Source organism: Ammospiza caudacuta, chromosome 2 (genome assembly GCF_027887145.1).
Source record: "Ammospiza caudacuta isolate bAmmCau1 chromosome 2, bAmmCau1.pri, whole genome shotgun sequence".
NCBI lineage: Eukaryota > Metazoa > Chordata > Aves > Passeriformes > Passerellidae > Ammospiza > Ammospiza caudacuta.
The window spans coordinates 119096747-119123188 of NC_080594.1; the positions used below are offsets into that span (position 1 = coordinate 119096747).

Here is a 26442-nt window from a genome sequence, read left to right on the forward strand (position 1 = left end):
GAAAGAGAGTTTGTATGCCAAGTCTTGAAGTTTATTTTTTAATTTATAAGTCAAATTTGCTTGCTTACTACAAAAATAAAGATCTAATTCCCACTCTGAAATAAACAGCCTAGTGAAAAAAAATCTGAATTATCATAATCAAAAAATTGTAAATAATTCAAATTCTGCAGACTGCTACAGCCAGTCCCTTCTTTAACAACTGTGCATTTTTACAATCACACATTTCTGAGCACATTCCTGAACCTGTATGAACTTCTCAGAAGTTTGATTTTGCTCCCCTGGGTTCACAAAGTTTTGGGATGGGTCTTTTTCCTCACACTTTTATACTGTGAAATTTGCAATATTCCCTTCTTTTTTCAAGTGAGATTCTTTACTCCTGATGATGGAGCATGGAACAAAATAATTTTGTGTTTTATACAACAACACTGTCCAATCCTTTATTGTTACTTTGGGGTTACTCTGATTTCTGACCTGGATTTAAGGAATGCTCAACCACCAAAGAAAGGAGGAAAAGGGGAAAAGGGGAAAAAAGGGGAAAAGGGGAAAAAAGGGGAAAAGGGGAAAAAAGGGGGAAGGGAAGGGAAGGGAAGGGAAGGGAAGGGAAGGGAAGGGAAGGGAAGGGAAGGGAAGGGAAGGGAAGGGAAGGGAAGGGAAGGGAAGGGAAGGGAAGGGAAGGGAAGGGAAGGGAAGGGAAGGGAAGGGAAGGGAAGGGAAGGGAAGGGAAGGGAAGGGAAGGGAAGGGAAGGGAAGGGAAGGGAAGGGAAGGGAAGGGAAGGGAAGGGAAGGGAAGGGAAGGGAAGGGAAGGGAAGGGAAGGGAAGGGAAGGGAAGGGAAGGGAAGGGAAGCTCCCATTTCACAAGCTTCAGTCTCTATCTGGTGGCCAGACAGCCACACTGCAAGCTCAGACCTCCCTCAAACCAGAACACAATTCATTGAGCTGCTGCATCTCAGGTCTGAGAGACAAGAAACTACTTTAATTAATAAGAAAATACCCACAAAAAGGGCCCCATTTATGTGTCCTCAACACACTGGTGACAAAGCACATTTTATGGCAACTATGACTTTTAGCTCAGGTGTGCTGTTTGAAGTCCCAGCCATTGGGGATGGAACACACAACAAATTCCTCTCTTCATGGGCATTTTCTTTTTTTGTCCAAGCAGATGGTATTGCTCCTTTTAAAATATTTTTATTATGGAGAATCCTGAGCTGTCTATGGGATGCTTTAATTCGGTTTTTTTTAAAAAAAAAAGAAAGAACCACCAATATCCACATTCATTAAAAGAAGAAAGAAAAAAAAAGATAAATTCAACTTGTGCATAGCACATGTTCCACTTCACAAACAAAATAAATAATGAAGACTTCATTGTGTCAGGTCAACTTTTAGCAAGAATTCCAAATTTAATTGTTTCATTGACTTGCATGGCCTCACTGATGACAGAGACTGCTAAAGTTAAACCATCATTAACAATAATGTTGAACAGGTAGTGGGAATATCTGAATTAAGGATTTTAAACTGGTGCTACAGCATGAACCTGGCTATGATCTTGATGAGGTCAATAAAATCTCTGGCCAAGATGTGGGTTAGAAAACCTCAAATTTTACAGATAATTTTATATATATATATATATATATATAAAAAAAAAAATTTAGAGTATATAATATATATTGCATTATATATTCAATATCATATTTTATATATTGTAGATTACATATTATATATTGTATATGTATTATATACTAGATATTATATACTGTATACTATATATTCTATATATTCTATAATATTATATTATATTACATTATATTACATTATATTACATTATGTTATATTATATATTTATTTTATAGATTATATATATTAGTTTTATATATGGTATATTTGTTTTTTAATATATGCAAATGATGTTAGATAATCAGAGCTGGAAAGGTGTTTAACACTCAGCCTGACCTTCCCATTCCAGGTGTTTCACAAAAGCTGAACCACTGGAATTTGTTACCAAAATCTCACCTCAGCTCCTTTATCAGGTAAATCAATTTTCTAATAATTTTGTAATTAAATGAAAAGAGTTTCAGGCAATCTGAGCATCAAAACAGAGCAGCAAAAAAGAGAAACTTTGAAGTTGTGACAACTTTTAAGCCCTTATCTTTCATTCCCATCAGGCTGTGTTGAACTCAGGATGGAACCAGTCAGAAGTGGAGAGAGAAATGTGAATTTATTGGCGCTGCAGGAGAACGATCCCAGAGATCCCAACTCTCCTGCTCTCCCTGGACCGTGTGCTCCCACACTCCCTGAAACTCCAACACTCAGCAGCCACAGCCAGGACCCCTCCTGCCAGCACAGTTTGGGAAACAAAAGCCTTAAAAAAGAACTCCTGAAGGGAAAAAATGTAAAAAGACAGAGCTGGAAGGTTTAAAGTGTAATTTAAAACCTCATAAATAAGAGAAAAACAAAACAATCTGGCTGCTCTTGGAGTATCTTCCTGGAATTCTTTGATCCTTGTCAGTGATGGGTGTGGGGACCACAGCCAGAAGAAATAAGTGCAAGAGAAAATGATGTAAATAATTTTTAAGACCAACTTATATGTAATTATTTATATTATTTACATTTACCATAAATACAGATAATTTATATAATCTGAATATAAATTGTCATTATTGTTCCTTAACCTTTAATCTGCAGCTGTGAGTGATTCCCTAAAAACCAGAATATGGCCTGCAAGTCACAAAAACCCCAAATGGAAGCAGGAGTAAAACAAATTCACATTTATTCTCTGCTAATGAATTAAAATCATTCCAGGAACCTGAACCAGATACTCCATAAAAAAATAGGAGTCAGTCTGCAGCAAAAACATAAAAATAACTTGATAATCTAATGTAATCTAAATACATAGACTGTATAGAATTAAAATATAAATTACCATTATTGTTCCCTAATTTGATGATTCCTGTGAATGCTTCCCCAAAAACCAGAATATGGCCTGCAAGTCACGAAAACCCCAAATGGAAGTAGGAAAGGAATAAAACCAATAAATTCACATTCCCTTTTTCTGCTTATGAATTAAAATCATTTCCAGGAACCTGAACCAGATACTCCATAAAAAAATAGGAGTCAGTCTGCAGCAAAGACACAGAAATGACCTGATAATCTAATGTGATCTAAATACATCGATTGTATAGAATTTGAATATCAATTGTCATTATTGTTCCCTAACTTTTGATGATTCCTGTGAATGATTCCCCAAAAACCAGAATATGGCCTGCAAATCACTACAACCCCAAATCCAAGCAGGAATAAAACCAATAAATTCACATTTTTTCTCTGCTTATGAATTCAAATCATTTCCAGGAACCTGAACCAGACACTCCATAAAAAAAGGAGTCAGAGAAAAGGAATAACCGGGCAGAGCACCCTGAGGGAGCTCAGGGCGGGACTGGGTTGAGGCGGCCCGGGAGCACCGCGGCGCCGCGGCCAGCAGAGGGGGGCGGCAGCCCGGGAACGGCTGCGAGCGGGAAAAACCCCCTTTCCTGAGAAAAACCCCCGTTTCCCGAACAAAACCCCCGTTTCCAGAGCAAAACCCCCGTTTCCCGAGAAAAACCCCCGTTTCCCGAGAAAAACCCCCGTTTCCAGAGCAAAACCCCCGTTTCCCGAGCAAAACCCCCGGTTCCCGAGAAAAACCCCCGTTTCCCGAGAAAAACCCCCATTTCCAGAGCAAAACCCCCATTTCCAGAGCAAAACCCCCGTTTCCCGAGAAAAACCCCCGTTTCCCGAGAAAAACCCCCGTTTCCAGAGCAAAACCCCCGTTTCCCGAGAAAAAACCCCGTTTCCCGAGCAAAACCCCCGTTTCCCGAGCAAAATCCCCGTTTCCAGAGCAAAACCCCCGTTTCCCGAGCACAAATCCCTATTTCCATAGCCCAAATCCCCATTTCCCCAGCCCAAATCCCCATTTCCCGAGCCCAAATCCTCATTTCCCGAGTCCAAATCTTGATTTCCAGAGTCCAAACCCTGATTCCCCTAGCCCAAATCCTGACTTCCAGAGCCCAAATCCCCATTTCAGAGCCAAATCCCCATTTCCCGAGCAAAAATCCCCATTTCCAGAGCAAAATCTCCATTTCCCGGGCCCAAATCCCCATTTCCAGAGCAAAATCCCCATTTCCTGAGCAAAATCCCCATTTCCTGAGCCCAAATCCCCATTTCCCAAGCCCAAATCCCCATTTCCCGAGCAAAAATCCCCATTTCCAGAGCCTAAATCCCTGTTTCCGAGCCCAAATCCCCATTTCCCGAGCAAAAATCCTCCTTTCCCGAGCAAAAATCCTGATTTCCCAAGCCCAAATCCCCATTTCCCGAGCAAAAATCCCCATTTCCCGGGCCCAAATCCTGACTTCCCAACCCCAAATCCCCATTCCCCGAGCCCAAATCCTCCTTTCCTGAGACCAAACCCCCATTTCCATAGCCTAAATCTCGATTTCCAGAGCCCAAATCCCCATTTACTGAGCCCAAATCCCCATTTCCTGAGCCCAAATCCCCATTTCCCCAGCCCAAATCCCCATTTCCCGAGACCAAACCCCAATTTCCAGAGCCCAAACCCTGATTCCCCTAGCCCAAATCCTGACTTCCAGGGCCCAAATCCCCATCTCCAAATCCTGACATTTCCAGAGCCCAAATCCGCATTTCCAGAGCCCTCTGGAAGGGCTCACCCTTCCAAAGAAGTTATTTATGGGGCACCCAAATGGGCTATTTTAGGGCACCCAAATAAGTGACTTTTAGGGTACCAAATGGCATTTTAGGGCACCCTAACAGTTTACTTTTAGGGCACCCAGAGAAGTAATTTTTAGGGCACCCAAAAAGTTACTTTTAGGGCACCCAAAGAGGTGACTTTTAGGGTACCTACATGAGTTACTTTCAGGGTTGCCAAAGAAATTCTGGGGCCCCCAAACTGATTACTTTTAGGGTACCCAAATGGGGTGTTTTAGGGCACCCAAAAAAGTTACTTTTAGACCACCCAAACTGGGTATTTTAGAGCACCCAAGAAGTGACTTTTAGGGTACCTAAATGAGTTACTTTTAGGGTATTCAAAGAAGTTCTAGGAAACCCAAACTATTTACTTTTAGGGCACCCAAAGAAGTTGTTTTTAGGGCACCCAAAGAGGTTATTTTAGGACACCCTAACAGTTTACTTTTAGGGCACCCAAATGGGGTGTTTTAGAGCACCCAAAGAAGTAACTTTTAGGGTACCTACATGAGTTACTTTCAGGGTGCCTAAAGAAGTTTTAGGACACCCAAAGTGTCTACTTTTAGGGAACTCAAATGGGGTGTTTTAGGGCACCCAAAGAAGTTACTTTTAGGTACCTAAATTAGTTACTTTTAGGGTACCCAAAGAAGTTTTAGGACACCCAAAGAGTTTACTTTTAGGGCACCCAAACAGGGTAAATTATGGCACTCAAAGAAGTGATTTTTAGGCTACCGAAATGAGTTACTTTTAGGGCACTGAAAGAAGTTTAAGGGCACCCAAACAGTTAACTTTTAGGGCACCCAGAGAAGTTATTTTAGGTCACCCAAAGAGGTTATTTTAGGACACCCTAACAGTTTACTTTTAGGGCACCCAAAGAAGATACTTTTAGGGCACCTAAATGAGTTACTTTTAGGGTACTGAAAGAAGATTTTGGGCACCCAAAGAGTTTACTTTTAGGACACCCAAAGAAGTGACTTTAGGGTACCTAAATGAGTTGCTTTTAGGGTAACCAAAGAAGTTCAATGGCACCCTAACCGTTTACTTTTAGAGCATCCAAATGGGGTATTTTAGGGCACCCAAAGAGGTTATTTTAGGACACCCTAACAGTTTACTTTTAGGGCACCCAAATGGGTTGTTTTAGGGCAAGAAATTATTTTTAGGGCACCCAAACAGTTTACTTTTAGGGCACCCAAATAAGTTACTTTTAGGGCACCTAAATAAGTTACTTTTAGGGCACACTAAGAAGTTATTTTTAAGGCACTCAGATTACTTTCAGGGCACACTAAGAAGTTGCTTTTAGGGCACCCTAACAGATTATTATTTTTACATCTGCACCCTAGCAGGTTATTTAGGGCACCCAAGCAGGTTGGTTTAGGGCACCCAAGCAGTGACTTTTAGGCTGTGCAAAGCTGGGGCACCCAGGCTGTCCCAGTGGTCCAGGTCCCTGCTGATGCTGGGAAATTCCAGGAACTGCAGCTCCCAGACCCAATCCTTGTCTGTCTGACTGGGTGGGAGCCACTGCATGGAGAGGATCCAACCTTAAAGGATCAAACTCCCTCAATCTGCCTGAGGTCATCTTTCTCCTCCTCCTGTTTCTATGGGTTTATTAAAATCAAACTAGCAAGGCTTCTCCAATTCCTTTTGATGCATATTATAATCTGGAATTTCTGGATGATAAACATTGGAGAAAGGAGGCTCAGGGGGGACCTCGTGGCTCTGACCAGGGAACAGGGACAGGAGCAGAGGGAACGGCCTCAGGCTGGGCCAGGGCAGGTTTAGGTTGGATTTTGAGAAAATTTCTGCATGGAAAGGGAGCTCAGGCCTTGCCAGGGGCTGCCCAGGGAGCTTTGCAGTGCCCATCCCTGCAGGTGTCCCCTGGAGGTGGCACTGAGTGCTCTGGGCTGCGCACAAGGTGGGGATTGCTCACAGCTGGGACTCATCTTGGAGATTTTTCCCAACCTAAATGATCCTGAAATTCTGTGGTATGAACTCACAAAGGCAGAAGCCATTTTGTGTGACCAAAGAGAGTTTGCCATTACAAAAGGCTGCTCTGTGTTAGAAACTCTACAAGGAGATGACAGAGAGAACCAGTGGTGGGATCCCACCTGAATAAAACCACCTAAAGAGGTTCCAACAATGTTCTCTGCAAGGTTCCTTCCCAGAATTGACATTTACAGGACAGAACTTTATCAAGTATTTGGATAAAAACCTTTTCTCAAGGCCAGAGAGAGGTGGCAGCACATTCATGGCAATGCCTTGAATAAAAAGGATTCCTGTAGGAATGTCACAAAGAAAGAATCTGTAACATGCAGGGATCAGTGGGACACAAACCCCAGATGTTGGCAGATCACATCTGGAGAGAAAAGCACAAAGCCTTTAACTACAGAGGTCAAATTTTTACAAGAAAAAAAGATATTTTTTAATCAAGATGAGCCAGAGCTGTAAATGGGCAGCCCAAAAGAAAGAACAAGGAATTTATTCTGCAGAGGTCCAGGTCCAGAGCAGATGATCTGAGCCATCAGCAGGAAGGTCTCAGCTGGATCTGGCTGTGCAGATAAAATCAGAAATGCACGGCAAAGACAAAAAGTCTTTGGGAATCCCCCCAGAGGCTCACACAGAACCTCCACCCCAAGCAGGAGCCTGGTGAGGAGAACTCTTGGTGGGACTGGGTGATGGCAGAAGCACAAGAACCCGAGGGAGGAACGAGGCAGGGAAGGGAAGCAGTCAGCTGGCCACCATCAAAGCCAAGAACATTAATTCTATAAAACTGTGGTGCTGGTGCAAGAACAGCTTGATTGCCATGGCCAAGGTGTCCAGCTGATTATTTCCTCACATGGATCATGTCCCTATAACCTAAAATTCCTTGAGTTTGTTTCCAAAGTGCCTTGAAAGGATTCAGGTGCAACTTTTCTTGACTGACCAGCCTCATTGCAGAAGTTCTGGGAGACCTTTAACTCAAAAAACTCAAAATAAAATGTCTCTGTAGATCCTCAAGCTCTATATTATTATATAAGAGATTTCCTCTTCCTCCTGGACAGGAAACCCATCCCTGGCATCTCCAGTCACTGGAGATCTCCAAACCCTGGCCATTCTCATGCCTTCTAATCCCTTCCTCCTCCTGCCAAAGCATCTCCCCACAGCCCCAGAGCAACTCCTGATGGTTCTGGAGACTCTTCTGCCCAAAACATCCTGAGCAGCAAACACACTTCACCTTCACCCTCTTTAGTGAGACATTCCTCATCAGTCTGCAGCAAATTTTCAATTTCTAAATTACAGGTTTTGTTGGAACCCCTCTGCCCTTATGTTTCCACAACTGGGCCATGGAATTTTTAAAAACCAACAGAATTCCCACTTATCCAGAGCCACAGCAGCTCTTGTGGCTCCTGGCACTCTGAGTTGGGGGGCTCCTTCAGCAGTCCTACCTACTCAAATAAAATCTATTTTGTGCAAACTTCTGTATTCCAAATACACCAACCAGTGATTCCGCACTACAACTGTCCATTAGGATAAGTAATAAAGCAATCAGCAGCTAACAAACCACCCAAAAATTTTAACACCAGTTATTATTTTAAAAAAGAGCTTTTCACAGTTCTCCACTCGGCCAATCTTTCTCTCCCCTTATTTAAAAAAACGTTGCAAGTAGAATAAATATGTTCCAGAAGTTTAGAATCAACTTTTAAAACTTTTTTTCGAAGTTATAGTATACATATACATATATATACACATATATTATATACATATATATAATATGTATATATATGTAATATATATTATTATACATTATATATTATAATATATATTATGTCTTGTAATACATATATATGTATATACATATATATGTTATTTATATAATATATACACATAATATATAATATATATAATATAGTATATAATATAGCATAATATATAATACAATATATATAAATATGAATATACATAAATATATATAAATATATATAAATATATATAGACATGGTATAATATAATAATATAGCATATATGTATATAATATGTGTATATATTATGTATATGTACATATATTTATATGTGTATATATTTATATATATACACATATATATATGCACACACATGAAATATGTAAAATATAAATAGTTTTAAATATACTGTTGTGTGTTAATTCTATCCTTACAGAGTTGGGAGTTAATTAGTTTAAAAGAAAACCCTGCAAGAATAAAAGCCCTGATGCTGTAATTGATGGCTGGATAATGCAGGGACACAGGGGACATTTCACAGGGGTTCAGAGTGACAGGACATGGGGGGAATGACTTTAAACTGAAGGAGGGCAGGGCTGGATGGGTTCTTGGCAATGAGGAATTGTTCCCTGGCAGGGTGAGGAGGAGCTGGGGTGGAATTCCGTCCCTGGATCCCTGGCAGTGCCCAAGGCCAGGCTGGACACTGGGGACAGTGGGAGGTGTCCCTGCCATGGCCAACTCATCTCTAAAGGTCCCTTCCACCCCACATGAGTGCACACCTGCCCACTGAAGAGCTGCCAGGTGCAGGAGCAGCCCTGGCCATACCTGGTTTGTCAGAGGGATTGGCTGCTCGAGCTGCTCAGCGTAGGATAAGGCCGAGACCTGCTGGTCACTGATGCTCTGCTGCCGCCGGTCACTGTACTGCTGATGCGAATGGGACATCTGTCCAGCCATCTGAAGGCCAGCAGCATGGAATGAAAACGATGGTGCAAGCCGAACAGATGAAGGTTTGCATGCTGAAGTCTCTCCTCCTGCAAAGACAAGGACAGGGTTAAGCAGGGGATGGGGAGAGAATCTTGTCCTGGGTTCTGAGTCCTGGATCCTGGAGAGCATTGGCACCCAAGGGTTGTCACACGGGGGTTCCATAGGGATCAGGGATCCCAGAATTGTCCTGCAGGGCTGGGCAGGGACTTCTCACAAGGACACGGGGAATGGCCTTAGGTTGAGAGAGAGCAGGATTGGATGGGATACTGGGAATTAGGAATTGTTCCCTGGCAGGGTGGGCAGGCCCTGGCACAGCTGTGGCTGCCCCTGGATCCCTGGCAGTGCCCAAGGCCAGGCTGGAACGACCTGGTCTGGTGGGAGGTGTCCCTGACCATCAGATTATTGTCACACATGGGGGATTCCACAGGGAGGGATCCCAGAATCACCCTCAGGGAAAGGGCTGGGCAGGGACTTCTCACAGGGACACAGGGAATGGCCACAGGCTGAGAGAGGGCAGAGCTGCCCCAGCCCTGCCCCAGCCAGGGAGGAGCTGGAGCTGCTGCAGAGCCCAGAGGAGGCTCCAGGATGGGCAGAGGGATGGAGCAGCTCTGCTGGCAGGAAAGGCTGGCACAGCTGGCATTGCTCACCTGCACAGGAGAAGCTTTGGGCTGAGCTCAGGGTGGCCTTGCAGGGCCTGGAGGAGCCCCAGGAAAGCTGGAGAGAGACAATTGCCAGGGCATGCAGGGACAGCACACAGGGAATGGCTCCCAGTGAACTGTTCCCTGGCAGGGTGGGCAGGCCCTGGCACAGCTGTGGCTGCCCCTGAATCCCTGGAGTGTCCAAGGCCAGGCTGGAGCACCCTGGTCTGGTGGGAGGTGTCCCTGACCATCAGAACTCCATCTTTAAGGATCCCTTCCAGCCCAACCCATGCTGGGACTCTGATCCTCAGCATCCCTTTCCTCACAGCTCCCCCTGGGTGTCCCAGTTCAGTCACAATTTGACAGGGGTTATTCCAAACACACAAATTCTGTGTATGGATCCCAAAAAGCCAGAACACCACACCAATTCTGCCTTTCAGGGCTGCTCCCAGCATTCTGGTCTGACTGTACCAAAGGAAAATCCATTGTCCAGCCTCAGCAGCTCATCTTTGTTTGGGGATGAGGTTCAGGGGTGATGATGGTGGGACTGGGATGATCCCAAAGGGCTCCTCCAGCCCTGGTGATTGCCTGAATCCCTGAATTCCTGATTCCCTGAATCCCTGATTCCCTGATTCCCTGAATTCCTGATTTCCTGAATCCCTGAGTCTGTGATTCCCTGAATCCCTGATTCCCTGAATCCCTGATTTCCCTGAATCCCTGATTTCCTGAATTCCCGATTCCCTGAATCCCTGATTCCCTGAATCCCTGAATTCCTGATTTCCTGAATCCCTGAGTCTGTGATTCCTTGAATCCTTGATTTCCTGAATCCCTGATTCCCTGAATCCCTGATTCCCTGAATCCCTGAATCCCTGATTCCCTGAATCCCTGATTTCCCTGAATTCCCGATTCCCTGAATCCCTGATTCCCTGATTCCCTGAATCCCTGAATCCCTGATTCCCTGAATTCCTGAATCCCTGATTTCCCTGATTCCCTGAACCTCTGATTCCCTGAATCCCTGATTCCCTGATTTCCTGATTCCCTGAATCCCTGAATCCCTGATTTCCCTGAATCCCTGATTTCCTGATTTCCCTGAATCCCTGATTTCCTGATTCCCTGAATCTGTTTCCCTGATTCCCTGAATCCCTGATTTCCTGATTCCCTGAATCCCTGATTCCCTGAATCCCTGATTTCCCTGAATCCCTGATTCCCTGATTTCCTGATTCCCTGAATCCCTGATTCCCTGAATTCCTGATTTCCTGAATCCCTGATTTCCCTGATTCCCTGAACCTCTGATTCCCTGAATCCCTGATTCCCTGAATCCCTGAATCCCTGATTTCCTGAATCCCTGATTCCCTGAATCCCTGATTTCCCTGAATCCCTGATTCCCTGATTTCCTGATTCCCTGAATCCCTGATTCCCTGAATCCCTGATTTCCTGAATTCCCGATTCCCTGAATCCCTGATTCCCTGAATCCCTGATTCCCTGAATTCCTGATTTCCTGAATTCCCGATTCCCTGAATCCCTGATTCCCTGAATCCCTGATTCCCTGAATTCCTGATTTCCTGAATCCCTGATTTCCCTGATTCCCTGAACCTCTGATTCCCTGAATCCCTGATTCCCTGAATCCCTGATTTCCTGATTCCCTGAATTCCTGATTTCCTGAATCCCTGAATCTCTGATTCCCTGAATCCCTGATTTCCTGATTCCCTGAATCTCTGTTTCCCTGATTCCCTGAATCCCTGATTCCCTGAATCCCTGATTTCCTGAATTCCTGATTCCCTGAATCCCTGATTTCCTGAATCCCTGAATCCCTGATTCCCTGAATCTCTGATTTCCCTGAATCCCTGATTTCCTGAATCCCTGAATCCCTGATTCCCTAAATCCCTGATTTCCTGAATCCCTGATTTCCCTGAATCCCTGATTCCCTGAATTCCTGATTCCCTGAATTCCTGAATCCCTGATTCCCTGAATTCCTGATTTCCTGAATCCCTGATTTCTGATTCCCTGATTTCCTGAATCCCTGATTTCCTGTATTCCTGAATCCCTGATTCCCTGAATCCCTGATTTCCTGAATTCCTGATTCCCTGAACCCCTGATTTCCTGAATCCCTGATTCCCTGAATTCCTGATTCCCTGAACCCCTGATTTCCTGAATCCCTGATTCCCTGAATTCCTGATTCCCTGATTCCCTGTCCTCTGTGTTTCTGCCTCCCTACAAAGCACAGCAAACAAAGAGCAGCTGCAATCTGAAAGCAAAATTATCACTAAAGATTAAATTTAGAAGGAAGGTGTTAAACAGCCAAGCACCTGACCAGCCAAGGGAAATCCCCACTTCCTTTGCAGTCCAAACCTTGCAAGAAAACACAAGCGCTAGAAAACAGTAGATGAGCACAGCCAAGATTTGGCTTTCTTAAAAATAACTGTCAAAAGAAAACTAAAATATTAAGATTGATACTGCACATTGACTCAACACCTACCAGGGCAACAGCACTGCATGGATGGAATCAAACACCATTTTACACTGATTATGTTAAAATATTAACCTTTTAAAATTAGCATTGCACAGAAAATTACTTTTAACTCTTCTACAAAATGTCCATTAAAAACTGAGAATCAGAATTATCTCCCATCTCCACAACTTGGTGGATTCAGTGAACATTTCCTGTTCAAGATTCACTGAACACTCCTGCAAGAATGGCTGAACATATGTAAGACATCATCCACTATCTCTACTTTTTGCTCTTTTAATTTCTGAGGTTCTGCTTAACCTGAAAAAAATTCATAATCTCACTTAGCAACATCATGGTGACTGAAGTAGAAGTCAAAACAATATTTAAATCAGAGAGTCAAAAATACCACTGATTCTGAAGTGTGGAGCCAGTCACTTTCAAAGTTTCAATTTTGTGTTTTCTTACCTCAGGCCACAGGTTTCCAGTAGAGAATTACCTGGACAATTACAGAACTTTATAAACACAAATTTTATTTTAAAAATTCTGCCCTTCCATGTGTTCCTCAAAAAGCAGAAAGGTCAAATATATAAACCCAAAAATCCTGGCACTGTGGGGTTCTCATTTACTGCACAGGATCTTCTGACACTCCAAAAATCACAGCAAGTCTGAGGATAGACTGAACAATGCACTACACACACTTAAAATAAAGTAAAAATGCAAAATAGAAGAGTGTTAAAGTGTAATTATGCCACAAAACAACACTTGTAATGTAATACAAATGTTGTGATGTGATGTTTGGGTTCAGCTGGAAACTTTCCATGCTTGTAGACCTTTTCCTCCCAAGTCCACCTACACCCAAATCTGTAATTTTGATTTTTTAGTTTAGAATATTTTTGAGATTTGCTGTTGGTGAGTGCCAAAGAGGTTCCTGTCGGCTTGGAGGACAATCCCACACCAAATGTGACACCATAAATCCAAACTGTGTCCAACAAGAAGGTTCTTCACCCAGAGGCACAAATGGCTCCACAGCAAATCCCAGAGGAAAGGGACAGGATTAGAGCCTGTGGTGATGTGAAGGATGCCAGGGGGGTGGATGGGAATTGGCCAAACTCATCCCTGTGCTCCCATCCCAAAGGGAAAAGGGTTTGAGTCCCCCCTGAGATGGGACCGAGCCCACCCAGCCGAGCAGCCCTGGGGCAGAGCTCCGGCAGCTGAAATTCAGCACAAGGAGCAGCAGCCAAGGAACTGCAGCCCCTGGGGCTGCCACACACACCCAGGGCCTGGTGGGACCCCTGTCCTTGTCACATCCCTGTCCTTGTCACATCCCTGTCCTTGTCACATCCCTGTCCTTGTCACATCCCAGCCCCTGCCACATCCCTGTCCCTGCCACATCCCTGCCCCTGCCACATCCCTGTCCCTGCTACATCCCTGTCCCTGCCACATCCCAGCCCTGCTACATCCCTGTCCCTGCCACATCCCTGTCCCTGCCACATCCCTGTCCCTGCCACATCCCTGTCCCTGCCACATCCCAGGCCCTGCCACATCCCTGTCCTTGTCACATCCCTGACCCTGCCACATCCCTGTCCCTGCCACATCCCTGTCCCTGCCCCATCCCTGCCCCTGCCACATCCCTGCCCCTGCCACATCCCAGGCCCTGCCACATCCCTGTCCTTGTCACATCCCTGCCACATCCCAGCCCCTGCCACATCCCTGTCCTTGTCACATCCCTGCCACATCCCTGTCCCTGCCACATCCCTGTCCTTGTCACATCCCTGTCCCTGCCACATCCCTGCCACATCCCTGCCCTGCCACATCCCTGTCCCTGCCACATCCCTGTCCTTGTCACATCCCTGTCCTTGTCACATCCCAGCCCCTGCCACATCCCTGTCCCTGCCACATCCCAGCCCCTGCCACATCCCTGCCCCTGCCACATCCCTGTCCTTGTCACATCCCTGTCCCTGCCACATCCCTGCCACATCCCTGCCCCTGTCACATCCCAGCCCTGCTACATCCCAGGCCCTGCCACATCCCTGTCCTTGTCACAACCCAGCCCCTGCCACATCCCAGCCCCTGCCCCATCCCAGCCCCTGCCCCATCCCTGTCCTTGTCACATCCCTGCCCCTGCCCCATCCCTGCCCCTGTCCCTGCCCCATCCCAGGCCCTGCACTCCCAGCCCAGCCCAGCCCCAGGGAACCCTCCCAGAAACCCTGGGGACACAGCAGGGGAAGGAGGGGAAGGAAGGACTGGCTAGAATAGAAATCCTGACCTCCTTTAGTTCTAGGTCGAGGAGTCGCTCCAGAAACAGGGACATTTGTGACAGCCATTAATTGAGGCTCACACAGCCTCTGGTGGCTCTGGGATTGGGTTTGGGCTCATCTGGAGAGCTCCAGACAGCCAAAAAATCAGGGATCTGCTGAGCACCAGGGCAGGGCTAAAATCCACCAGCACATCCAGAACTAGATGGGTCTGAGATTGTTCCCACAGCACATCCAGAACTAGATGGGTCTGAGATTGTTCCCACAGCACATCCAGAATTAGATGGGTCTGAGATTGTTCCCACAGCACATCCAGAACTAGATGGGTCTGAGATTGTTTCTGGCTCATCTGGAGAGCTCCAGACAGCCAAAACATCAAGGATTTGCTGAGCACCAGGGCAGGACTAAAATCCACCAAAACCTGTTCCCACAGCACATCCAGAGCTAGATGGGTCTGAGATTGTTTTTTGGCTCATCTGGGGAGCTCCAGACATCCAAAAAACAAAAATCAGGGATCTGCTGAGCACCAGGGCAGGACTAAAATCCACCAGCACATCCAGAGCTAGATGGGTCTGAGATTGTTCCCACAGCCCATCCTGAACTAGATGGGTTTGAGGTTATTTTTTGGCTCATCTGGAGAGCTCCAGACATCCAAAAAAAATCAAGGATCTGCTGACCACCAGGGCAGGACTAAAATCCACCAAAACCTGTTCCCACAGCACATGCAGAACTTCCACAAGGTGCAGTACATCATCCATTTTCCTTTTTAACCACTACAAGTTCAAGTGATCACACCTTGTAAAGCACCTTGGGAAGAAAATGAAGTTTTTAAAAAACCCCCAAACATATGCCAAGATCTCTAAGCATGAAGTACATTAAGGGAAAAGATTATGGATTTGGAGTGGGCAGAACTGTCTTACAAATAAGCCTTACCTAATGTTAGTTCAGGGGAGGCATAAAAATACCCACCTTGATTTGTATTTGCACTCAAAGAGGCTCCCAGAGCTCTCTGAAAATAGACACAGTGCAGAAATGGATCCCCTCATAAAGGAGAAGGTTTATTTCTTAAAGCATCCTCTCAACACAGTGGAAGAAGTTCAAGAATATATTTATTTGTTTATTTGGGAAGGATGGGAAATACTTCTGTCATTCAAAATAGATGTGTTTTAGATGTTTGGGTTTTTCTTAAAATGAATTTTTGGGGCCTCCCCATCCCTGGAAGTGTCCAAGGCCAGGCTGGGTTATCCCTGCCCATGGCAGGGGTGGCACTGGATGATTTCAGGGTCCTTTTCAACCCAAACCATTTGTGATTTTAAGATTTTTCCAAGCAACAAAGAAATTATCAACTGCAAGCATAACAAATATTTGAGATTGTGATTATTGAGGAATCTATAAATTAACTACAATTGGTGTAATATTGGAAAAGTTTGTATACATTTTTAAATTTTTGCACAGATTTTTTAAGAACTCCACGCAGATTCAATTTCCTCTCTCATCCATTTGAGATCCTGTTATTCCCATTTTGATATCAGTCCACAGAACTAATTTAGACATTAAACCTCCTCCCTAAAAATGTATTTTTGGTGGTAAAACACATCCCTGGCCTTCCCTTTCAGCTACAAACATTCACTGGGGAAGAGCTGTGGGTGACTGAGTGATCCCAAGAGTGGATCAACAACCCAGAAAAAATCAATGGATTCTACATTGGATTGAAATCTATGGATTGTAAATTGGATTGAAATCAGTGCATTGTAAATTGGATTGCAATCAGTGCATTGTAAACTGGATTGAAATCAGTGCATTGTAAACTGGATTGAAATCAGTGCACTGTAAATTGGATTGAAATCAGTGCATTGTAAACTGGATTGAAATCTATGGATTGTAAATTGGATTGAAATCAGTGGATTATAAACTGGATTGAAATCAGTGGATTGTAAACTGGATTGAAATCAGTGCACTGTAAATTGGATTGAAATCAGTGCATTGTAAATTGGATTGAAATCTATGGATTCTAAATTGGATTGAAATCAGTGCACTGTAAATTGGATTGAAATCTATGGATTGTAAATTGGATTGAAATCAGTGCATTGTAAATTGGATTGAAATCAGTGCACTGTAAATTGGATTGAAATCAGTGCATTGTACCCAAAACCCACTGGCCACAGCACTGGGCAACCTCCAAAGGTCTCTTCCAGCCTCAGGGTTTCCACATTTCTGTGTCGCAAAGTCAGCACAAAGTGAGTTTTCTCTCTGGATCAGTTGTTAGAGTAGTTCCTCTGTTGGGTGGGACGGCACCTGAAAATCCCAACAGTGATTCCAAGGTTTCTCTGCATTCCTGCCCCCCAGCTCATTAAAGATCTACTTTGCCTCTCAAAGTATCTTTGTGACTCTCTTTGTCCCTCTGTCACACTTCTACCTCAGTGCTCTACTGAGGTGTATTCATAGTGAAATATAAAAAAGGGAGGCAAAGTCAGACAAAAACCATTAGAGAATTTAAAAAGTGACATTTCCTTAATATCTCTTCCTACTTTTCACCTCCCAATTAAAAATCAGCCCCCAAAAAGTGACAGTTTGGACGCTGTGAGTGATGCAAATCTGCTTCAGGACTGACAAAGCATCTCCCAAGGGCAGCAGCAGCAGCAGATCTCGGTTCCATGACAAGATAAAGAGTTATCTTGCTGATAACAGAACCTCTGCAACAGCCTGAAAACACCTCCCCGCCTGCTGGTGGCTGTGCAAGATGAAGAGGTAAAAGCAGTGGAAGTCCCATCAGCATTTGGAAGTTTAAATGCAGGAATTCCCCAAGTTTGGAGGTGCCCCAGGCCAGGCTGGAGCAGCCTGGGACAGTGGGGGTGTCCCTGCCCATGGCAGGGAATGGAATTAAGATGATAAATAAAGCCTGAAACTTCCTCTGCGCAATTCACCTGCCATTCTCTCTGCCTTGCTACAACTTTTCTTCCTTTTCTTCAACATTTTCCCTCCTAAGATCACTGCTCTGACCCAAGATGCTGCGAGCTCCTCTCCCTGCCACGCCACCCTCCCTGTCCCCCCATGTGCAGCCATTCCCTGCACTCCCCCTCAGGGATGTGCTGGCAGCTGAGTGGGAACCTGCCAGAAAACACCACCATGGAACAGAAGTGTGAAGGGTCTCGTTGGCCACAAAGGCTCATCTGCTTCCCACACCCAGAGCTCACAGCTGGTGGGGCCACACCACAGAACAAACACGGCTCTGACCGAGCAGGACAGGCTCAGACTTTAAATCTTTTTGTTTCCAACCCCTGCTAAACCATCACAGCTGAAGGCAAGCACTTCTTGCTGCTTTTTTCTGTGTTAAAATTAGTGATGTGTGTGAAAAATGCCTATTTTATGATTGGCTTTTTGCAAATATTAACATGAATATTGTATGTGTTGTGTTAGAAAGTGATGCTGTATTAATTCTCTTAAGTAGTGTGTTAAATAGAGTTTTAGGTTATAAAAATTGTTGAAATAGAAACTATGCTATGTAGGATACTTTTTTAAAGAAAGGACTGGCAGTGAGATAGCAGCCACAGGACACCTGAATCTTTCAGAGAAAGAGAATTTATTCCCCATTATCAGGAGAAATGAACTTCTTCCCGCCTCGAAGGCGCTGTCAGGATTCAGAGGAAGAAGCTGACACTGCCCAGCCAGAATCCTGTGTTTGAATGGAATTTATGCATCATATGTGAGGTGTATGAATATGCAACAGGCTGTGGTTTTTAAGGGTTAATCCTTCATTAACTTGTGTCCTTTTTCGGGCTCCTGCTGCCCAGAAAAAGGTACTCAGACATCCATAACTTTTTGTTTCTCTTGTCTCATATTGTCCGTATTCAAATTGTCCAAATTATTATTACTCTAACTGCATTACTAGTTTCATAACCATTTTATTCTTACTAAACTTTTAAAATGTTAAAAACAAGGCATTGGTGTTTTTCACAATGTGAAAGCCACCCAATGTCCACTCTAAGAAAATCCTGTGTTAGCTGAGGAATTGTACAACCCTCTTCCTCCACAGAAGATTATTTTTGTGCAAAGTTCATTGTTTTGCAGAGTTCTGGTCAATTTTATTTTTCACCATCTCAGCTTGGAAAAGCTCTCAGCACCCATGAGCACTGAAGGGGGTCTGGAGAAGGGAGGCAGATGCCTGCACTGCTCTGGCACTCTGAGGTGTACCAGCACACCCTGCAACAGCCAGGGAGAACCAGCAAGAGCCCTGGGGTGTGAGAGCTCCGTCCACACACACCCACGCTGAGGACGAGTCAGACCCAGCAGAGTTCCCCCTGAGCACCACAAACATCAGCGCTGGGGACGGCAGCGTTTGGAACAATCATCTCTGAGCAACGAGCAAAGCCCGACCTGAACTCTGCGAGCCCTCCTGCCGCCCTGCCCTGCCCACTGTCCCCACGCGGGGACATCGTGGGGCTGCAGGGACCTCCCTGTGCTCGGCCTGGAGTGGGAAAGGCTGGGAGAGCCCGGGGAACAAAGGGGAATTACCTGGGGCAGCTCCCGGAGAACAATCCCGTTATAAATATCCCCCAGAGGAGGAACTTTATTATTGTGGGGGGATTATTGAGAATGGCTGCTCCACAAGTTCTCCTACAATAACCATTGAGCCAACTTCCCTGTACACAAATGCCAAACGCTGCTTGCCCGGAGAGCAGAATGGAACCCTGAACTTAGAAACAACCCCCAGGGTTCCTCCTGCTCCTGTCCCTGCTCTGCTCCTGTTCCTGCTCCTGTTCCTGCTCCTGTCCCTGCTCTGCTCCTGTTCCTGTTCCTGTTCCTGCTCCTGTTCCTGCTCCTGTTCCTGTTCCTGTTCCTGCTCCTGTTCCTGCTCTGCTCCTGTTCCTACTCCTGTTCCTGTTCCTGTTCCTGCTCCTGTTCCTGCTCCTGTTCCTACTCCTGTTCCTGCTCCTGTTCCTGCTCCTGTTCCCGCTCCTGTTCCCGCTCCTGTTCCTGCTCCTGTTCCTGTTCCTGTTCCTGCTCCTGTTCCTGCTCTGCTCCTGTTCCTACTCCTGTTCCTGTTCCTGTTCCTGCTCCTGTTCCTGCTCCTGTCCCTGCTCCTGTTCCTGTTCCTGTTCCTGTTCCTACTCCTGTTCCTGTTCCTGCTCCTGCTCTGCTCCTGTTCCTGTTCCTGTTCCTGTTCCTGCTCCTGTTCCCGCTCCTGTTCCTGCTCCTGTTCCTGTTCCTGTTCCTGTTCCTGCTCCTGTTCCTGCTCCTGTTCCTGCTCCTGTTCCTGCTCCTGTTCCCGCTCCTGTTCCCGCTCCTGTTCCCGTTCCTGTTCCCGTTCCTGTTCCTGCTCCTGTTCCTGTTCCTGCTCCTGTTCCTGTTCCTGTTCCTGCTCCTGTTCCTGCTCCTGTTCCTGCTCTGCTCCTGTTCCTGCTCCTGTTCCTGCTCCTGTTCCTGTTCCTGTTCCTGCTCCTGTTCCTGCTCCTGTTCCTGCTCCTGCTCTGCTCCTGTTCCTGCTCCTGTTCCTGCTCCTGCTCTGCTCCTGTTCCTGCTCCTGTTCCTGCTCCTGTTCCTGTTCCTGCTCCTGTTCCTGTTCCTGTTCCTGCTCCTGCTCCTGTTCCTGTTCCTGTTCCTGCTCCTGTTCCTGTTCCTGCTCCTGTTCCTGTTCCTGTCCCTGCTCCTGTTCCTGTTCCTGCTCTGCTCCTGTTCCTGCTCCTGTTCCTGTTCCTGTTCCTGTTCCTGCTCCTGTTCCTGCTCCTGTTCCTGTTCCTGCTCTGCTCCTGTTCCTGTTCCTGTTCCTGCTCCTGTTCCTGTTCCTGTTCCTGCTCCTGTTCCTGTTCCTGTTCCTGCTCCTGTTCCTACTCCTGTTCCTGCTCCTGTTCCTGCTCCTGTTCCCGCTCCTGTTCCTACTCCTGTTCCTGTTCCTGCTCCTGTTCCTGCTCCTGTTCCTACTCCTGCTCCTGTTCCTGCTCCTGTTCCTGCTCAGGAGGTGACACCAAGCTCCATCTTTTCCCAGCCTGGAGGAAAAGCAGGCCAGGAGCAGGTTCATGAGCTGCTGTGCCATGCTGAGCCTGTCCTGGCCAGTTCCTTCCCTGGATGGGCTGCACAGGAGGTGGACTTAGGGCAGGACTTGTGGTCTGTGCCTTTTGTGCAATCAGAGAACTCCAGTTCCCTTTCCTGGAGAAAAACTGCAGCTCAGATTTGTCTCAGGGAAACACTGTGGGAAAAATCTACCAAAAAAGAAAAAAAGCCACTTGAAAAATAAAAATTTGGTAGCAGAAGGGCTGAATGCTGCTGCTCATTGTAATTCTCCCACTACAAGAGAAAGAAGTTTCTAAAACTCATTTAATCAACTGGCAACACAGTATATAAATGTGGGTTTCATTAACTTATAAATATGACTTTGAGTACACTCCAGAGAATCTCAGAACTGAGAAAATGTTGTGAAAGTGAAACTACTTTTTTTTTTTTTTTTTTTTTTTTTTTTTTTTTTTTTTTTAATAAATGAAGCCCAAGATTGCCAAAATTCTCAGTTAAAACCTCCAGGAAACACAAGCACTCTGAACTTTCAAAGCCCAAATGAAGCTCTGTGAGACCTCTGCTTGCCCATTTCTGCCCTGGACAAGCACCTGCCTTAAAGCACAGCTAAAAACCACCTGGAATTCCACAAGGAAACAGCAAACTGAACTGAAAAGCCACTAAAATGAAGAGAAATGAGGAAAGGCCAGAATCCTTGCCCAGCTTTATTTCTGTGCCTCCATGTCAATAAGTTATGATTCTGTTTAGCCCCATGAATGCCCTGTTTGTTTTAGGGGCAGAATGGAAGCAGTGCTGCCTCAATAGGTGGCCACACAATAGATCTTTTGATTTTCATTGTGTTTAACATAATATCCCTTGCCACTCTTCAGACTGTGCTCCAAATAAAATTATTCCTGGCTGCTTATACATTCTATAGAGTGCTCATTGTTTTTGCATCCTCGGAATTCACAAACAATCATTTCCTTCTGTAGAATTCTGCATTTTCTCCTGCTCTGCAGAAAAACATCCAGACATGGGATAAACACCAAAGGGCTCCATAATTTAAATTTTTGTACTTTGCAAAGACAAAGGGCATATCCTAGCAGGTAAATCTGTGTTTTACAGAGCTCCACAGAGGAGCAGCTTTGAGGTTAGGTTAAAAAAGCTCCTTTTTGACCTCTGTGATCCTCCAAGAGAGCATATCCCAGGATTTAGAGAGGAAATGACTGCACACACACCAACTGTTAGGGAAGCTTTTCCCCTTTTCCAACTCTCTTCAAGTTCTTCCCAAGTTTTCCTGGCACACTGGAACTCTGTCCAGCTGCTCAGGAGCACTGGGCAAACCCAAGTACTTTGGCTGCTGATTCACCCCAGCGTGTATTTGTTTATTTAATGACAAATCAGTGAGTGAAACAATATCTCAGCAGTCAATACTTTATTGCTGAATGTTTAATAACCTCTATTTCAAGAAGAAACTAACTTTTATTTTAAAACTGACAAATAAAAATTATCCAAACTCACTGATATTGGTGAAAATGTGCCAAGGTTGAGGTTCAGAGGCTTCTTTTTTTGTCTCCCCCTACAAATTCATGTGTAATTTATGATCTTATGCAATTATTCTAAGGTTTATAATTTTTCTAATTGAGTGAAAAGCCTGCCATTAAAAAGAAGGAATATAAAGGAGAAGGGGAAATGGAGATAAACTTTTTTTATGATCATGGTGAAAGTTCAAAGACTCACAGAAGCAATAATATTGGAAAATACCACCAAGATCATCAAGTCCAACCTTTGACCGAACAAACATAACAATTCTTAAAGCAGAAATAAAGACTGAAGTGTGAATATTACTCCAAACACAGGTTTTCCAATAATTACTTAACTCCAGCTACCTCTGCATCTTTAATCCTGCTTGAAGACCCACACCTGCCCCTCTGTTCTGAGTGAAAACCACAAACACAAACAAAAAATTCTGTCAAATTCAGTAAATAAGGAGAAAATCTTTTATAAACCACGGTAATCCCCTAATATAGCAGAAATTTAGGGACAAAAAGTTTAAATTCACATTATTTTGTCCTTTAAAAAAGCTATAAAAGAACCTCTCAACTGGTTCTTCAGAAGGCTTCAAGCAAACTCCAAGTACACACAACTTTATTAAATCTAAGTTTTTTGTTCTAGAAATCGCTACGTTTCTCTATGAAAATGTCGGCTTTATCCAAGAAAAACTAAATTTGCCTCTGCTGAACCTGAAGTTTTCTGAAGGTTTAGAAAACAGTCAAAAAATTAAAATTTCACCAAAGTAAAAATCCGATTTAACCAAAAATCTGTTTGTGACAGGAATTCCCATTATTACTAGCAAATGTCAGATGGTATCAAAACACAGATACATATTGATATTTATGTGGAAGAGAAGGGAGAAAAAAAGGAAAAAATAGGGAATGTAGCTGGATTTACTCATTTAAACAATTCATTATCCTTACAGTCACTTTTGGTGAGTTAAAAGAAGAGAATTTGAGCAGTTATGGAAGAAAATACAGGAATTGGACACTGAGGAAGAGGGAGGGAGGGAGAGGGAACAGGACTGAGGAAAGTGATCCATGACTGAACAGCAGAAAAAGCTGCTTGGGAAGGCAGGGAAAGGAAAAAAGGCCAGATACAGATGCAGATTTAAGCAGCAGAATATATTTTAAGCTCAGATTCCCCAATATTCTTAGACAGGAATGATATTTAGGACAGAAAAAAAAACCAGGACTCAACTTAGAGCTGAGGAGGGGCTTGGTTATTGGTGTGGAGTTTTTTTTTTTTTTTTTGTCGGGTGGGATATGAATACAGCATTTTTGAAAGGTGAGTGTGTTTGTTCCAGAAATAGATTATTCTAAAGAAACATCAGATTGAGATGCCGATCTTGGACAGCGAGATAGGGCTGTGGTGTATCGTAAGAAAAATCAGATTGAGATCCCGATCTCGGACAGCGAGAAGGGGCTGTGGTGTATCGTGAGTGATTGGTGAGTGTACCGGCGTTCTGCTTTCTACAAGAAGCTGGCTACTTTAAGGCGTTTTATTTAAATAATAAATTTTAAAACAGGGGGGAAGCAGGTGGGAAGCAGCAATTAGCCGAAGCGCTGGGCGGCCGGGCCGGGCCCGGTGTGAGGGCGGCTCGCAGCGCGCAGGCCCCGCGCGTGAGGGGGAAGCCGATCCCGGCGCTCCCCTCAGCGCATCCCCGGCTGCCGCAGCGCGCCCCAGCAACAGCGCCTCATTAGCATAGCCCACCCCGGGCCGCGCCGCGCCATTGGCCCGCAGCGCCGCGGCGCGGACCAATGGCGGCGCGCTATGCAAATGCGGGCGCGCAGTTGCCAGGGCAGAGCTGGCGCGCGGCGGCCAATGGGCGCGGGCTCCATAAACAAGGAGCGCGATTGAGCTTTGTCACATTCGCCGGGCGCTGTTAACACTTTCCAGTTTAGGGCGAAATTAGCTCCATCTCCCGAGGATCAGGCTCATGTTCTACATTTCACCCCCACAGCAAGGGCAGGGCGGCGCAGCCATGATACACGGGATTTACGGATAAGCGCGCCCGCGTTAGGATTTCGCCTTGCCCGGCTCCGGGACGCCTTCTCCGGGGTTGGGATGCGAAAGATCCCCCAAGGCTGCCGGGTGGGAGCGAGCCCGGCTGGAATTCTTGCCGGGGCTTTAAAAAGCTATAAAGTTCCCTGTCGCTGCCTTCCTTAGGCAGGTCACCTCCTAAAATTACTGTGTCAGGCCACTCCTGTCCTTCCCTTTTGAATTTATGTTTCACTGGTTTGGGTTTAACCCTAAAGACACAACATCCATCATTATTATTATTATAATTATAATTCACCCCCCCTCCCCGACAGATTTTAAGCAAGTGAAATTTCAGCTCGTTCTACCGCCGCTAACGACTGAACATGAGCGATGCTGAAGCATCCTAGGTGAAATAAGCAGATTTTTTTCTTATTTTAAAGAAAAAAAAAAAATAAAATATTATCTGCCAGCATATTGGTTTCTGTGTGCCTGTGACGGCGTGAATCCATCACTGACCAGCACCGCTCCTGCTGGGGAGATCCCCTTCCCACGCGCAGGGGGGATGCGGCTGTGGAAAACCGGCGGCTGGAAATGCAAAGAGTGACAGACAGACAGACTTACTCTGGAAGCCCCCGGCTGTCCCTGCAGCACAGCAGCAGCAGCAGCAGCAGCAGCAGCACTGTCCCCCCTCTCTCTGTGTCCCTCTACGCCGTGGCGGCCGCGGCGATGCCGGGCATGTTTTACTGCACTTTGCCGAGCCCGGCAGCGATGTGCCAGCGCCGCTGCGAGTCACTCACCTGCCGAGGGGGTGGGGGGGGCTTCCTGTTCTCCGGGGCTCCGCCAAGGTGCCACCGGACAGAGCACGGAGCCCCCGGAGCCCCCGGGCACGGCGGGGACAGCACCGGAGCCCGGCCGCGCTCGGAACCTGGGCTGGGGCAGGAGGGGCGCGGGCAGAGCCAGAGCCGCTCTGAGGGGCCCGGCCCGGCCCAACTGCACCGAGCTGCAGCGGGATTTTAAAATGTCAGCTCCAACAGAACTTCAGAGTTTTACCGGCTCCCTCATTCAACAACTTCATCTTGGACATTTTAGCAGTAGAGAAACTACTGAAGTATTTCCCTCCATGCCTTAAAACACCAGCAACTCCCTCAGAGAAGCCAGTGCAATCTCTCCCTGTATGCCCCAAAACACCAGCAACTCCCTCGGAGAAGCTCCTGAAATCTCTTCCTCGTTCAACAATTTCACTTTGGACATTTTAGCAGTTATGAAACTACTGAAATCTCTCCCTATATGACCCAGAACACCAGCAACTCCCTCAGATTTCAGGAGTGAAGCTCCTGAAATCTCTCCCTGATTCAACAATTTCATTTTGGACACCTTAGCAGTTATGAAACGACTGAAATATCTCCTTCCATGCTCTGGAACACCAGGAACTCCCTCAGAGAAGCTCCTGAAATCTCTGCCTCATTCAACAACTTCATTTTGGACATTTCAGCAGTAGTGGAACTACTGAAGTATTTCCCTCCATGCCCTAAAACACCAGCAACTCTCACAGTGAAGCCACTGAAATCTCTCCCTGTATGCCCCAAAACACCAGCAACTCTCTCAGTGAAGCTCCTGAAATCTCTCCCTCATTCAACAACTTCATTTTGGACATTTCAGCAGCAGTGAAACTACTGAAATTTCCGCTTCCATGCCCTGGAACACCAGAAACTCTCACAGTGAAGCTCCTGAAATCTCGCCCTACATGTCCTAAACCACCAGAAACTCCCTCAGCAAAGTTCCTGAAATCCCTCCTTCATTCAACAACTTCATTTTGGACATTTCAGCAGTAGTGGAACTACTGAAATTTCAGCTTCCATGCCCTGAACACCAGCAACTCCCTCAGAGAAGCTCCTGAAATCTCCCTCATTCAACAACTTCATTTTGGACATTTTAGCAGTAGTGAAAGTACTGAAATCTCTCCCCACATGCCCTAAACCACCAGCAATTCCACAGTGTGCGTGCACTACACACCCCAAAAATCAGTGCTGCCCATTCCTTATCTCCTGGCAGCTTTTGGAACCCATTTATTGCATTTATTGCATTTATTTTGTGCTCACTTGCAGCCCCTGCAGCAGCAGTGTTACCTGACAGGGGCTTACAGGATTTCCCC

General features: G+C 45.6%; 1 protein-coding gene across 4 annotated transcripts in view; it reads right to left on the minus strand.

Annotated features, from left to right (window-relative positions):
- Window positions 1-26442, minus strand: part of DYRK1A (dual specificity tyrosine phosphorylation regulated kinase 1A) — a 91866-nt gene that overhangs the window by 14957 nt on the left and 50467 nt on the right. For 2 of the 4 annotated variants that reach the window (XM_058824858.1, XM_058824859.1), the window contains exon 3: window positions 9268-9473. In XM_058824858.1, the coding sequence (XP_058680841.1) occupies window positions 9268-9473 (206 nt within the window). Of the gene's footprint in view, window positions 1-9267; window positions 9474-10488; window positions 10603-16913; window positions 16933-26442 lie in introns of those variants that run through there. The other 2 variants (XM_058824860.1, XM_058824857.1) reach the window with 2 other exon arrangements.